General features: G+C 37.5%; 1 protein-coding gene across 2 annotated transcripts in view; it reads left to right on the forward strand.

The window, feature by feature from the left end:
- Window positions 1-14027, forward strand: part of MICU2 (mitochondrial calcium uptake 2) — a 145642-nt gene that overhangs the window by 117437 nt on the left and 14178 nt on the right. For both annotated transcript variants that reach the window (XM_039378658.1, XM_039378657.1), the window contains exons 7-8: window positions 1198-1260; window positions 10921-11018. In XM_039378658.1, coding sequence (XP_039234592.1) covers window positions 1198-1260; window positions 10921-11018 — 161 coding nt within the window. The remainder of the gene's footprint in view (window positions 1-1197; window positions 1261-10920; window positions 11019-14027) is intronic.

Consider the following 14027-nt stretch of genomic DNA (forward strand, 5'->3'; position numbering starts at 1 on the left):
TAGTGGGTTTTTTCTTACTCAGTATTCACAAGTCTGTATTCTTCTCTGAACAACAACACAAAACAAAACCAAAACAAACAGAAAAAAGCCCACAAAACCAAGCAAACAAACAAATGAAAAAAAGCCCTAAGGAGAGATTTGAAAACATTTCAAAATAATGGCTATATGGCTGTGCAGATTTGGTAATGGATTTTTTTCCCAGTTTTAGTGGGCAGGTTGAGGAATCACTCAGAAATGTTTGAGAAGCAAACCACTAGCTTTGAAAACCCTGAGCTTTAAACTCATCTTTCCTAAAGTGTCCAAATCCAGAGTGATCGGTGTAAGTCCATATCTGTACCTGAAATTTATTAAGTCCCTTGTTCTTTCATTTTTGCTGTCCTTTTGAGGATTCATTCAAGTGTCTGAAAGGTAGGTATACTTCGTACTGTAATAAATCACTCGTTCTTGTGGCAATGTTGACCTTCCAAGCTGAAATACATTCAAAGAAACCTTGCAGCTCAGATATACTGGAGGTACTGCAAATTAATGCACTTTCTATATTACCTTAAAGCTCTATTTGCAACAAGTTATGTTTTTAGATGTGAGTCATTTCAGTAATTCTGAAAATCTTCTTTGCTAATACATTCAAGATTAATTTATTTCTGAGGTGGAGGGGAAACTCAAACCACACTCTGCCTAGTGCCAGTTCTGAAAAAAAATGTTTTCTTATTTAATGAAATTATTCTTTGTTGTTAGTTGTGTAGTACTTTGTTTGGACACGCATGTTTTTCATGTATAGAAGATCATGTCTGTAGCAGAACTGTGTAAAGCTATCTACAGGACAGCATGAAAATCAGGATAATTTTTATTTCCTAAATGATCCTTGACGTTATACCCCTGAGTTTCAAAATCTTATGAAGTGAATGCTAAGCTTCTAATGCAAGAAAATCTCCTCTAAAAATAGAGTAAGCACTGGATTGCAAGAGATAGATTCATGTTCTGCTTGGCTATAGTAACCACTGTAGATAAGACATTCCTGGGGAAGAGTGTGTCTGAATAGCAAGATATCCTTAAGGATTTGCAAATATTTTGTCATGACTAGAGAACCTTGCAGAAATGTATAATTAAGAAAAGGTGCAATTAAAGCATGTTTCTGAAAAAGAAGATTCTTGTAAGATCACATTTTTAATTTTCTTGTTCTTTTTTCAACAAATACAGCTACAGAGAATCATTGGGAAGGAAGATGATTTGAAAGCAGCTGGAGATGAAACAGTACTTCGGGTATGAAATAGAGATAAAGTTTTCTTTACAAAAACATTTTCATGTTTCCTGTGAACTTTGTTATTTTTTCAGAGTTTTTATATAAGTATATAAGCGCCAGTATTAGTGCTTTAATTAAATGAAAGGGAATGATTTTTCAACTGCTTTCTAACTGGGAAGGAAAATGTTTGTAATTTCTGAACTATCTGAGGAAATGTTTTCAGTCAGTGTACTTCATGACTGTGTAGTCACTTGGTTATTTAGTTTCCATGAGCCTCTGTTTCAAAGTAACTCTCTTCTATTTATGAAAAACTAAGAAAAACCTCTGTATTGCTGTATGAGAATAGAAGGCTTTTCAAATAAAAACTGATAGCTTAAACTTACCCAAGTGCTGCTGTTGCAGGAATATCAGCTTATTCTGAGTTGTTTTGAAATGTGATTACTGAGGTGTCACTGAGGTAACAAAAGTAAGTATTACTTTAGTTAAGTCCACTTCCAGAAAGCTTGCCACTGATGGAGATAGTGCACGGCATGCTACACTGCAGAATCGTGCTGCTATTGATTTTTTGCTGTTAGCACTTGGACATGGTTGTCAGGAATTTGAAGGCACGTGTTGTTTAGATATCTCAGATCACTCTGAATCCATCTACAGACAAATTGCCACACTTCAGGAACAAACAAAGAAGATCACATGGGAAACTGGGTTTTTTGGCCTGGAAGGCTGGTTGTCTAGTTGGGACATTTCGGGTTGGTTACTGTCCTTACTCAAGACGGGGGTCTTAGTTTTGATAATAGTTGTGGTTGTCCTAGTAATGTTACCATGTATTGTGTCGTGTTTGCGAAGGGCCCTGCAAAAGATGACGCAGGGAATATTTCTCTCACAATTACAGAAAGGGGGAATTGAAGGGGTTAATAGCGGGTCTGTTAGCTCCCAGGATGAAGATATCAACTGGGCAAACTTTCAAGTGTATCCTTGACAATAAGGAAGTCAGTACACAGCCCTAATGGAGAAAACAAAGGCAGACTGTAAAGTTGGTAGGCCTAGGATGTGGGAAATGCAATAAGGCCTTGAGCTTTGCCAAATGTCCATAGAACCTAGCCAATGAAAATGCTGTTGCTTGCTTACCGAAAATAAGGGTACTGCTTGCTGCTAGCAAGGGGTATAAAAAAGCAGATGAGAAAATAAAGACAGAAGACATCTTTTCTGCACATAATTGACTCCTTGTATCTTTATTGGCCGTCACGACTCTACACTGACAAGATGGCGTAGATGCAGACCAGAAGAAACAATCTTAGAGTATGATCTTTCTGGGAAAGAAGCTACATTGTTTTGCAGACCTTTAGCAAATGGTAAATACGTCTCTTCAATGAAAGGGACGGGAAAATTCCTGCTCACTTCTGTCTGTTTTCCCCTGAAGCCAGCCACCTTCAACCTCCCTTCTTCCCAGGGAGAGTCTTTGCCAGCTGCCATCTCTTCTTCATTCTATACTCAGCAGAGAGACAAGATATTCTGTAGCCTAGGTGAGACTGAGTGAGACTGAAAACAGAGAGGAAGTCCTGAGTATACTGAAAACACCTCTAAAGAGGCTGATGAACCACATTACATGCAATAGCACAAGGGGCAGTGCCTCAAGTTGCATCGGGGGAGGTTTAGATTGGCTATTAGGAAAAAAATTTTCACTGAAAGGGTGATCAAGCGTTGGAACAGGCTGTCCAGGGAAGCAGTGGAATCGCTGTCCCTGGAAGTGTTCAAAAATTGTGTGGCTGTGATGCTTAGAGTCATAATTTAGTGGTGGACTTGGCAGTGCTGGGCTAAAGGTTGGACTTGATGATCTTAGAGGTTTTTTCCAATCTAAATTATTCCATGATTCTAAGGAGGGGGAGAGTACAGATGGATTATCTCCATCTATTACTATAAGATGCTGCTTACATCAGCAACACTACTTTTCTTGCATGCTTAAATTGGATGGTCTAGCTGAAGGATATTTTTCTCACCACAAACTTGCCTTCAGTTGTAAACTTTCAGTTTACATTAGGCATGAGGCGGCAACTGCTCATGTTGAAAGCATTCAATAAGGAATTTATACAGGGCTCTGCTTTGTAAACCTATCATACTTCAGCAGTTTCTTCAAAGAGCTGCTCATGTTTACTTTTTCACCTGCCTGGGGAAAAAGCGAAAGTGGCAGTATTGCCAACACCTTTAATACCTATTAGGCATAAAGTGGCTTCTGGTGCACAGAAATTTTCCTCCCTTAATGTATATTTGAAGTTCAGTTAAAAATTGTTTGACTGACTAACAACCATCGCTTTTCTTGAATCTTTTCATCAGTCACCAGATTAAAATAGCTAGGATTAATAGGGTTGTCCGCTCCTCAAAACTGATTTCAATTGAGACTTAACTGCCATGACAGTGAAAGAAAAAGGATCTTTATTCTGCATGAATGCACAGCTATAGTATAAAATTTCCAGAAAACTTTGATACAGTTGGACAGATTAGTTATGAACACATAAGGTTATTGTAAGCTAATTGAATACCTGAGCCGGAACGTCCCTCTTTTGTTTTTTGTCTTGCTTCAAATTTTGTCTTCAGAATTCTCCATTCAGAAAAATCTGAAGTTACTGCAAGCAGAAAATATTATTTCATACAGTTTCTTAAAAGATTATTAATGGAATTATAGTACAAAAGAAGAATTAAATAGCTATGGAGACTACAGCTAACTTGAAATTCTTCTGATCTCTATAATTCTACTTGGCAAAATCCAGATTATCGCATTTCTTCTAATTTTTATTTTCTTTCCTATCTCAGTCTCCCATGAAAGAAGTTGATTATATTTGTAAGCAGTGAATATGACTATACAATGTAGTCAGTGGATATGTTTTTACCCTTTCTTTTTAATAGTTATGGCAGTCATAGTATTCCTTTTAAGCAAAGCAGATGAAGCATAAAAATATGGGGTTTAAGTTGACTGTGTCTTTTGAAAGGTGAGATACTGCAATGGAATGTTGGTGTTTGGGATAGTTCTTTATTTCCACAACACTTTCACAATTTGCATATGAGTCTGCTGGTTTTTCAGAGTAAATCCAGTCTCTGATACCAGATGGAAAAAGTCACCAACTCAGGAAAATACAGTTTAAATGGTAGTCTGCAATTTTATTTAACCAGTGGGTTTATCCGTGTGTTCCTCTTACAGTGTAAACAAAAGTCCCAGTCATTTATTAACTATATGGAGATACCATTTAATACTCATTGAGTTACTGTATTAGGAAAAGAGAAAGCAGTTTTCTGTGTTCCCAGGGTGCTTGTATCTCTGCCTTTTTTACTGAAACTTTGACTTGCACGCCTAAAATTCAAATTTTCACCGGTAATGGCCCTTGAATGGGATTGCAGTGGCCTTGGCTATCCAGATACATCCTCCATTTCAATGGAGGGTTTTTCTTTTTCCAATATTATAATTGATGCTGGAAGAAAAGCCAAAAGGTCTACCTAGCCTTAACTGACCCCATCTTTTGGGAAGTTCCATGCTGAGTTTTGCAGAGCAAAACTCATAGCAGGGGTGCCCACACAGTGAAGGAGGCTTACAGGTGCAGGCAGGCTTACAAAACTGGAACCTGGTTCTTTCTAATTAGATTGGAGAAAATGGCAAAGAAGTCAACAGAGGCAGTGCCCTCACCCACCTTCCCCACAGGCCAAAGGAAATGCTCCATCTGGCTTCCTAGCAGAACGGTTCTTCATATGAAACATCCAGCTGAACATGTCACTGTGGTTCATGGAAGAGGAGAACCAAACTGCCTGCCTGGAAGTGGTTTAGAATATAGCAGGAAAGTGCACGAACTAGAAGATTTTGGTGTATTTTGAAAAGGTGTTGCCCAGTGACCAGCACCCGTTGCTTTTGTGTTACTGCCCTGAGTTCCTTAAAAGGCTGCTCTAACAGTGTATGGTGCTTTAGTGTTCTGGTAGTGAAAACAGTGTTAATGGCTGCAGATATCTCCTTTATGGGCAGGGAATATTCTAGATCAGGGACTTTGCTCTCAGGCCCTTCAATTTAGATTAATGAGTTATCAAGTACTTTCAATACCTATGCTTTATGTAATGGGTAAACTTATAAGTTAATTTTAGCTATTGTTAGAAAAGGAATGACAATACAGAATGTTTTATATTTGTTCTTGAAATGAAATTAATGTTGGGAAATACATGTGCTGTCTCATTTCCAAGTGATTAAACATATGCTTCTGGATTTCATAATGAACACATTTTCATACAAAGTGTGAAAAGTGTGGTTGGGGAGTTTTTTAACATTTAAATAGTAACTGGGGACACAGCTATTAATCTCTTTTAAACAGAAAACCTTTGAACTAAAATTGAGTGTGACTATACATGGTATACTTTTAGACCCATATATGAATAATATCCTATTATTTGTGTATCAGTTGTTTTAACCTGTCTACTTCTCTCTTTTTTTTTTTTCTTGTGGTTCTAGAAGAGGTAAATGAGATTAGTCATTCACACATTTATCACTGCTTACCTGGTAAGAACAAGGTTTTACACTTGGACCTTCAGACATTGCAGCATTTTGATGCATCTCCTCAGCCACAGGGACTGTGTAGGTCATCCTAACTTGCCCATCTGCTCCCTAGAATCTCTAGTTAAAGTTTTCTGCCCAGACCTTCAAACTCTGCATAGCCCTGGGCCCAGTGTAACTAAAGACTGCCTGTACTCTGTAGTACTCTGTAACAGGGGTGCAACACATCAAATTTTGCAAGACTCTAGTCCAAGACTAAAATTAATATCCCTTCCAAAAAGAGTCTGTCATTAATCTTGTAACTTCTCAGTTCAGCTGGAATGCACATTTTTCCTTGACCTATCTTCTCCAACATAAATATGTATGTTTTCTATCAGCAGTTTAACATTGAATTCTGTTGAAAAGCTTTTAGATAGTTTAAATGAAGGAGTACTGTGATGGTCCTGCATGCTTTAAAGAAAGCCCTCCAGACAGGTAAACTCCCTAAAGAATCAAGACATCTGACACCAAAGTATTAGGATACTAAAAAAATGCAGGGTCATTTTTTGCCTCATGGACAAGGAAATTATGTTATTTTTCCATATGAGCTGATGACATTATAACCTCAAGAGAGAAAAAGAAACATGCTTTCTGACATCTTTCTAGGTACCTATTCTACAAGTACATTGAATTTGGCTTAAACAATAAAAGCCTCTCCCACAAGAAATTCATCTGGAAGTCTGTCATGGTCACAGTAGCGTTGCTTTCTATTGCACAAATGTGTAAGGCAAGACCACCCTTTTAGTCTCTGCTGTTTAACCTACTCTGAAGCACTTCAAATTATACAGACAAGCCAGATTACAGTGTGGGCTCCTGATAGCCCAAGGAAGACACGTGATTTGGCCTTGCACTAATCTGTCTTTGATTCAAAACAGTAAGAATCTGGTTATCATCTCTGAAGGCTACCTAATGCATTTGCTTGTAAAATTAGTTGGAATAAATTAGAAATGGTGCACTTAAACATGCTCAGTTGGCATTTTGGGGTAACTGAAACCTGTGATGGCAGCATGAACGTGGACTACCTGTGGATGTGTTTGGATACTGGGCTGGGGGAGTTGGTCACAGTCCACCTGAGTCAGTTCAGCACCGAGAGCAAGGAGGTTTGCACATGCTGAGGATGGATGTGCTTGGTCTTCAAGGCCAAGTCCACATTGATTGAAATATTGTGCTTCAAAGCACACCTGCTGAGCGGGGTCCTTATTATGGAATCTCTACTTCGGGGGGAACGTATGCCATGACAGAGAGGCAGGGCCTGAATTCTTGTGAGGAGCTGTCCCCAGCTGTGTGTATGCAACAGTGGCATTCTCTGACTCCTTGGCACAGTCAACCCGCTCACAAGACTAGTTTCTATTTGTGGCATAAAGTATCTCTTACAGTATCTACTTCCAAATTAGCTTTAGCCCCTTTGGCTGGAAACCATTTTTATTCTGCACCTCTTCACTAATGCAGAACTGTGGGTGACATGCCGAAACCTAAGGATGTCCGTGAAGTTGCACATTCTTCATTACTAAAGGCACTAAGGGTACAGCAGAGAGATTCCATGGCATTAGTTGTCATTGAAAAACAACTCATCCCACCAATAATGGGAATTATGGATGTTGTTGAATGCTGGATATAAGCTGTTTATTGTTTAGAAACTGTTCCATGAGATTTCTCAGATGTTGTCTGTTATATCCTCTGTAGAAACAGTTGTGCACATTTTAGCCCTTCTGCATCAGACCTTGAATCCTACCTAATAAGAAAGTGTGTTGCAAAACATTAAAAAGCTTAAGTGTAGATTTACATCATGATGAGAGTTGATTCATCATAAAATATGTTGTGTCATTCTGGGGCACACTTGAGACTGTCTGGACTTCACCAAAGAGGACTGCTTTTGGAGATCTGGTCTCCTGGTCCCACTAGTTTGCCTGTTTACAGTTCCTTTGACTGGCTGTAGCTGGTAGGATTAATTTCATAATGGATACATCTTTAAACCTTCTTCCCAGAACTGAGTAGTAGGATATATCCCAACATCTTGGAGACTCTCAAAATCACAGAAAGTTTGAATTCTCTTGAGCAGTGTATGAGGGTAGGCTGGGACAGAAGTCTGGTATGATAAACTGACTGAGCTAGCAGCTTAAAAACAAAGAGCATTTCAGAGAAGTAGACTCAGAAAAATTTGCAAGGATTTAGTCTTACCTTTGGAAAGATTTGGGACACCACTAGCAGACAGAAACTAAGTTAATGTTCTCCTTGCCTGACCTCACTTTTCTGCCCGTTCTTCCATCTACTCACTCTCCTTTTAACTAAAAAAAAAACGCAATCCGAAAGATGTATTTTTACAATTTCTATTGAAACAAGACATTGCACAGCAAATACCATCTCCCAGGAAGCAAGCACAAGAACAAGAAACGAATTGCAGATTTTAATCATGATGAATGCTTTCCGGTCATGCCTCAGGCAAATTCTGCAAGGAAAGGTGGTAAGAATCTAGAGACAGTAAGTCTATTAGCATTTCAGATGAGTTTTGAAAATCAGTTAGGTACATTATTCTGAAAATCCCATCTCCCTGTGCGATAAGTTTCTTCTCAGTGGTACTTGTTGGTACTTGCTGCAGTATCAGGTCCTTAACGTCAAAAGCTCAGTGGGGAGCTACAGGGTTAGGTAGATCTGTGCCCATGACTCAGTGTTTGCAGCATCAGGCCTCTTATGTTAACAGCCTGTGTAATGTAATAAGGAAATAACTGTTGTGTTATCTGATCTTGCTTAAAAAGAAATAATTGCATAATTCAGCAGTTCATGGTGCTTTTGAAAAGTGTAGGAGGCGTTAACATTACTCTAGGAAAATTAGCCTATGTTTGTAATATGTACACATGTGTTCATTAGTTCACAGACTTGTGTGGCATCAGATTGTGTGGTCTTTGGGGTTCTTTGTCTGACCCTGGAACGTGTCTGAGTTCCCCAGCTGAGATACATGTCCCTGCCCCATTCTGTGCTTTTATCAAGACAAAACTAAGAACATCTCGATTCTTTCTCCACTCTGTGCCTCAGCTTTCGGTAAAATGCACAGTTCAAAAGGGTTCTATGGTGCACCCTACCGGAGCTGAAGGTACCAGATACACCAGAATACAAACTTTCACTCAATTTAGATAGTGACTCAAAGCTACGAGTTTGGTCTTCTTTGCAGCTCTAGGATTAGGTTACCATTTCATTCTCATTGCAGAGACATTCCAAGTGTAAGTTATTCTTTTACCTAAGCTCAGTAGGGTGAGGTGTTGGAAATATTAATAGAACTCTCATTATCTTCTAACAAAGATTTGTCATGTTGGTACTAATTTATACAGTTCAGCAGCAAAAGCTCCTAATGATTCTGTGAACAAAAAGGAATTGTACTTTAATTTAATAGCATTAACGCTAGGAAAAGCAATTTTTTGAAATTTTACCCTTAAGCTGTAGTCTCTGTGGTCTCCTACTGCATTTTATGCTTTAAAGAGATGTACTGTTTTGTAGTTTTAAAATATATTTAACTCTCACTAACATAGTATTTGGACATCTGCCAATTTCACTATGGAATTCCAACTGATAAAGAGGGTAGCCAACAAGTAGTGCATATTTGTTATTAATTCAGGGATAGGCTTTGTCATCTTAGGTAAGATGAGGTAGGTATTGTTTGTATGTCTTCTTCTAGCTTGTAACTAGAGAAATAGAAGAAAAAAACTTTCTGTCACAGACTTAAATTTTTAACAGCTTATTTTAAACCTAGTTTTTCAGTTTGTTTTCAATATGGCACTGATTGTAATATGGACTCATTAAATTGGAAGCATTAAATTGCATAATCATGAATTCAGTTTTTAAAATTACATCAGCAAATTTATTTCTTGCATTTTTAAGTCTCCTTTAAACATGTAAGCAGAACGCACATTAGAATCTGACTGCACTGAGGGATATGTGGATTCTTCTCTCTTTCTTCTTAGAAAACTTTGCATTTTGATATAAATAGTTTGGGTTTGAATTTCAAATAAGCATACATGAATGTTTGACTTTTGACTTTCAAAAAAGCATATGCCAATGTTTATGCATCAGTCTTCACAGTAATCTGAAGTGTTTAAACTTCAGAAGGATGGATCTTGCAGGTATTTAAATATTCTTTGCCTGCAATTAAATTATAAAAGTTTGCATGTGGCTTGAAGAGGTTTTTTTCTGGGTTCACTCATACATAACTCATGTCACTGGCATTTGGTGAATTGTAGCTTGCAGTAGAAATGAGGAATGCTTTAACTATGAAATAACTGTGTCACATATGCAGTAAGCATGAAACACAGTGGACTAATGGGACTTGTTATTGATGACGCTGAAAGCTAAATAACCATTAGTATTAAATCTTATGAATAGACTCTTGTCTTTCATCTTACCTCTTCAAGCAGATAAAAGACACAGAGGCTATTTAGATGTCATAAGAATAGTTTGCTGAAATCCCTACGGACTTACAAAAAAAAATCTCTCGTGTTGCTTAGTGTTTTGTTGTGTTCAAAGAAATGCCAGTATGCTAGTGCTGAAAGAAGAATTATGTGTGGGTTTAGGCTTGTTAAAGATGCTGTTGAGTTGAAACAATGTGCACCCCTTCTCTGCAAAAATTTCTTCTTTGGGTTTTAAAAATACATAGAAAAATCTCTAACATTGAAAATTTTGTAAGACCATATTATAATACAGCATTATCAATGTTTGTATTTTCCTAGATTCGTTTATAAGACTATTGTGTATCTTTTTAAATGGCTGTAACATATTAGAAATATATAACTAAAATTTTTTTACAGATATTAATCTTCTATTCACCTAAGAATAAAGATTTTTAAAGATTTAACTTGCAACCTTCTCCATTTTAATAATAAAATACACTGACAGTGTTGTAATTTGTCCTTATCTTTCATACAGAATATTTAGAAACAGAACTTATAATACACTGTTAGCAGTTGATGTGGAAGTGGTGTTCAGCTCTGAGATCTTGTGTGATAGCTTTGGGAACAGTAATTAAATTGCAAGTATCTCTTGTGAAATTCTGGTTCAAATAAATATTTCTAAATTTGTGGTGAGTATATATTAATCATGCAGTGCATAACAATCATACTGGTGTTTTCTTTTATAGGAAACAGAACTGGAAGACTGTGGTGTTACAACTATGCTGCTGGTACACTTCTTTGGAAAGGAAGGAAAGCAAAAACTTCGCTATTCTGAGTTTTTCAGGTATTTTTTCAGCTGGACAAGCCTAACAGGAACCAATCTTGTTCCTATCCCCTCTGCTTTGTACCAACACTGGCATTAATCTGATCTTACACTTAGCTGATCCAGAAAATTAAGCAACAAAGTAGAGATTATTCATGATTTTGCATGATTGCATTTCCCATTTAGCTCCTAGAGTCTGCTGTCTACAGGAGCTGAGCACCATAACTCCAGAGCAGCAATGGGCCTGGAGGCTGTGAGGGTCGAGACTCCCATTCTTGGCAGTTCTATGGTGACATACCTTAAAACAATGTCATTCATGAGTATTTTTCTTGACCAAATCACCAAAAAAGTGACTTCAAATAAAAAATATTTTCTGAGCTGAGATACCCCCTTCCCTATTACAGCTATCATGGTAAGCTGTAGGCAACTTATCCACTTGCTTCAAATTCCAGCTGCTGTTGAAGCTTTACCTGTGCCTTTTCCTTCACCCTTTGAACTACTTTTGCAATGGGACTATGCAGATACCTGTTTGAATCTTGACACACGTCTCCTAGCATGACATCAAGAGAAGATTATCTACATCAGTATTATCCTTTTCTACAAAAATAATCAGTCCTTTACAGACTGCAAAAATAAAGTAGAATAATGTGGTTTACTTCAGTTTATATTCAGAAATGGAGAATGTGTGTCAGCCCTCTTAAAAATGAGCATTGTTGCACTCAGTAGACTAAAAAGTGTTCGGCTCCAGTGGCTCTGGTACATACCAGTCTTCAAATAAACAGTCTTTCTCTTTTGAAGACCTCAGCTCAATAGGAATCTAAGTGAGTAAAATAAGTTTAAGATGTCTCCAGCTCCCTTTCCTATAAATACCATAGATCCTCTCAATGAAACAAAAGGCAGAGAGCACCAGTAAAAGGTTGTGTTTGCATATACAGTGTAAACTGAAAAGCCTCAGGTTTTAGATAAAATCCTACATTGACCCAATGAGGCATGACATTGATGAAACTATGTACCTAGTACATTCAGAATGCATAGGTTAAAGACCTTTGCCCGCCACACAGATAGAGGCCTGTAATCAAAATCAAACTCCCACATCTTGCTCTTAAAATTTGTGGGATAAGTGTAAGGTTTAATGCAGGTAATTTTTCAACAGTGGCAGTTATGTTTCGTAGAGCTGGAATGTGCCTCTTTATCACTGCATAGACACTCCATCTCAGTTGCAACATGACAGTGAAGTTTGTTTAACACGAAGAAAGGTGAATAAAAGGATCGCTGTCTTTTTAACCTCTGTGAAGATATCACCTTTCACATTATTTTATTTGCAAGTAAATCAAGCACATCTTTTCTGGCTTCCTATTGTTCAGGGAAAATGTGATTTCTATCTGATGGCCTCTCATAACACTTTACCTTATGCGAGAAGCTATTGTTGGCTGTTTGATCAAAGTGCCACGCTGTTTTTACAAGAGATGACTGATGAGCTGTACAGACATAGATCATTGTCAAAAGCAGAAAATAATGATGGTAAATGCTTTTATCATTTTCCAAGTTTTTGCCTAGAAAGCTTTACCATTGATCAGTGTAGTACCTAGTAGAAAGTAGAGGTGATTAGGTTTGATTAGGACACACTAAAAGTTGTCACATTAGGTAAATACACAGATATTGCTGTGCTGCAGAGTCCTTGAAACTTTAAAAAAAAAAATCAGGAATGCTCTCATTGTGAAATTTTACCATACTTACATGGCAATTCTGAAAGCTGAGACCAGTGTTCTCATCTCATTACTTACATATATTTTCCTCATGCTTCCTCCTTTTCAGTTTGGCTGGCATTAAAAAATCCTTTTGTAAGTGTGCAGCCATCTGTATCTACATGTACACCAGTGTTGTCCAACCCTTTTAGCCCACAGTCCAAACATTTAAAAACTGTCAGACAGCCACAGTCAATATACCAAGGCAATTAATTTGTCCTGTTCTCCTTTCTTTGCATTCAAATGGCACAAAGAAAATGGAAACTGTCTACATCTCTTCAGGCAAGGTGAGAGTGATATAAGCCAGCTCTTGTGCCTCCCTTCCTACTGCCCTGAGCACAGGAGGCACACTGAGTGTAGGGAGGGAAAATGGCTTAATCATCTATCTCCAGCTGCTGTGTGGTTCTTGGGATATCATATGGTTTTGATACACACAAGAGTTTTTTATACCAAGTGTAAAGAATCAGACCATGAAATAGAATATCGGATCACTTTTCAGCCTTTCTTGGGCTGCTGAGAGCAGTAGAGTAAGTAAAGAAGTAAAGAAACAATCTTGTCATAGTTATTTTGTGGCACTAGTAAAGCTCTTTTTCATGACTCTCCAGAACATAGTCAAAACAGCAACCAAAGATGCTCCTCTTCATTCTCTGCTGAGCAGATTTGGTGGGATACCCATATTGTTCTACAGTTGGAACTGCTTAGAAGCAGTGGAAGCAATCCAGGATGTACATTATCCTATATCTTTATTCTCCTGTATCAGTTTAAGAAAATATAGAGGAATTTGCAGCAAGCCTAAAATCATGTAACAAAGAAAGGTAGATTTAATACAAGAGGCTTTAATCAGGTGAAACTTTATTCTCAGAAGATCTGAACAAGTTTCTGTTTCAGATTACCACCGCTCAGTTTTACACCTCAACAATTATGTCATCTTCTAATACCAGGACCTGTCTTAGAGAATGTCAGATTTCAAACGTGAAGCCAAAGTTCCCCAGATTTCCAGGCTTTTTATTCTTTTGTATGGATTTCTCCCCATTTTTTGATACAGAAATAATTTTTGGTCTTTTCCTTACAAAAAAAAAATTTCAATTGTGCTTTAATTTTCAGCTATATTGTATGTACGATTTTTTATTCTGAGTAGAAAACTATTTAGTATTCTAGATATAGCAAATATTTCTTCCTGACAGACACTATTTTTCCCCTGAAAAAAAGTCCTTTACTGATCTTATTTAAGTATGTTTAATCCCAAATAAAAGAGGAGACACTATTTCACTCCCTAAACAGTTTA

Source organism: Pipra filicauda, unplaced genomic scaffold (assembly GCF_003945595.2).
Source record: "Pipra filicauda isolate LSUMZ 115617 unplaced genomic scaffold, ASM394559v2 scaffold142_size1944046_pilon, whole genome shotgun sequence".
Taxonomy (NCBI): domain Eukaryota; kingdom Metazoa; phylum Chordata; class Aves; order Passeriformes; family Pipridae; genus Pipra; species Pipra filicauda.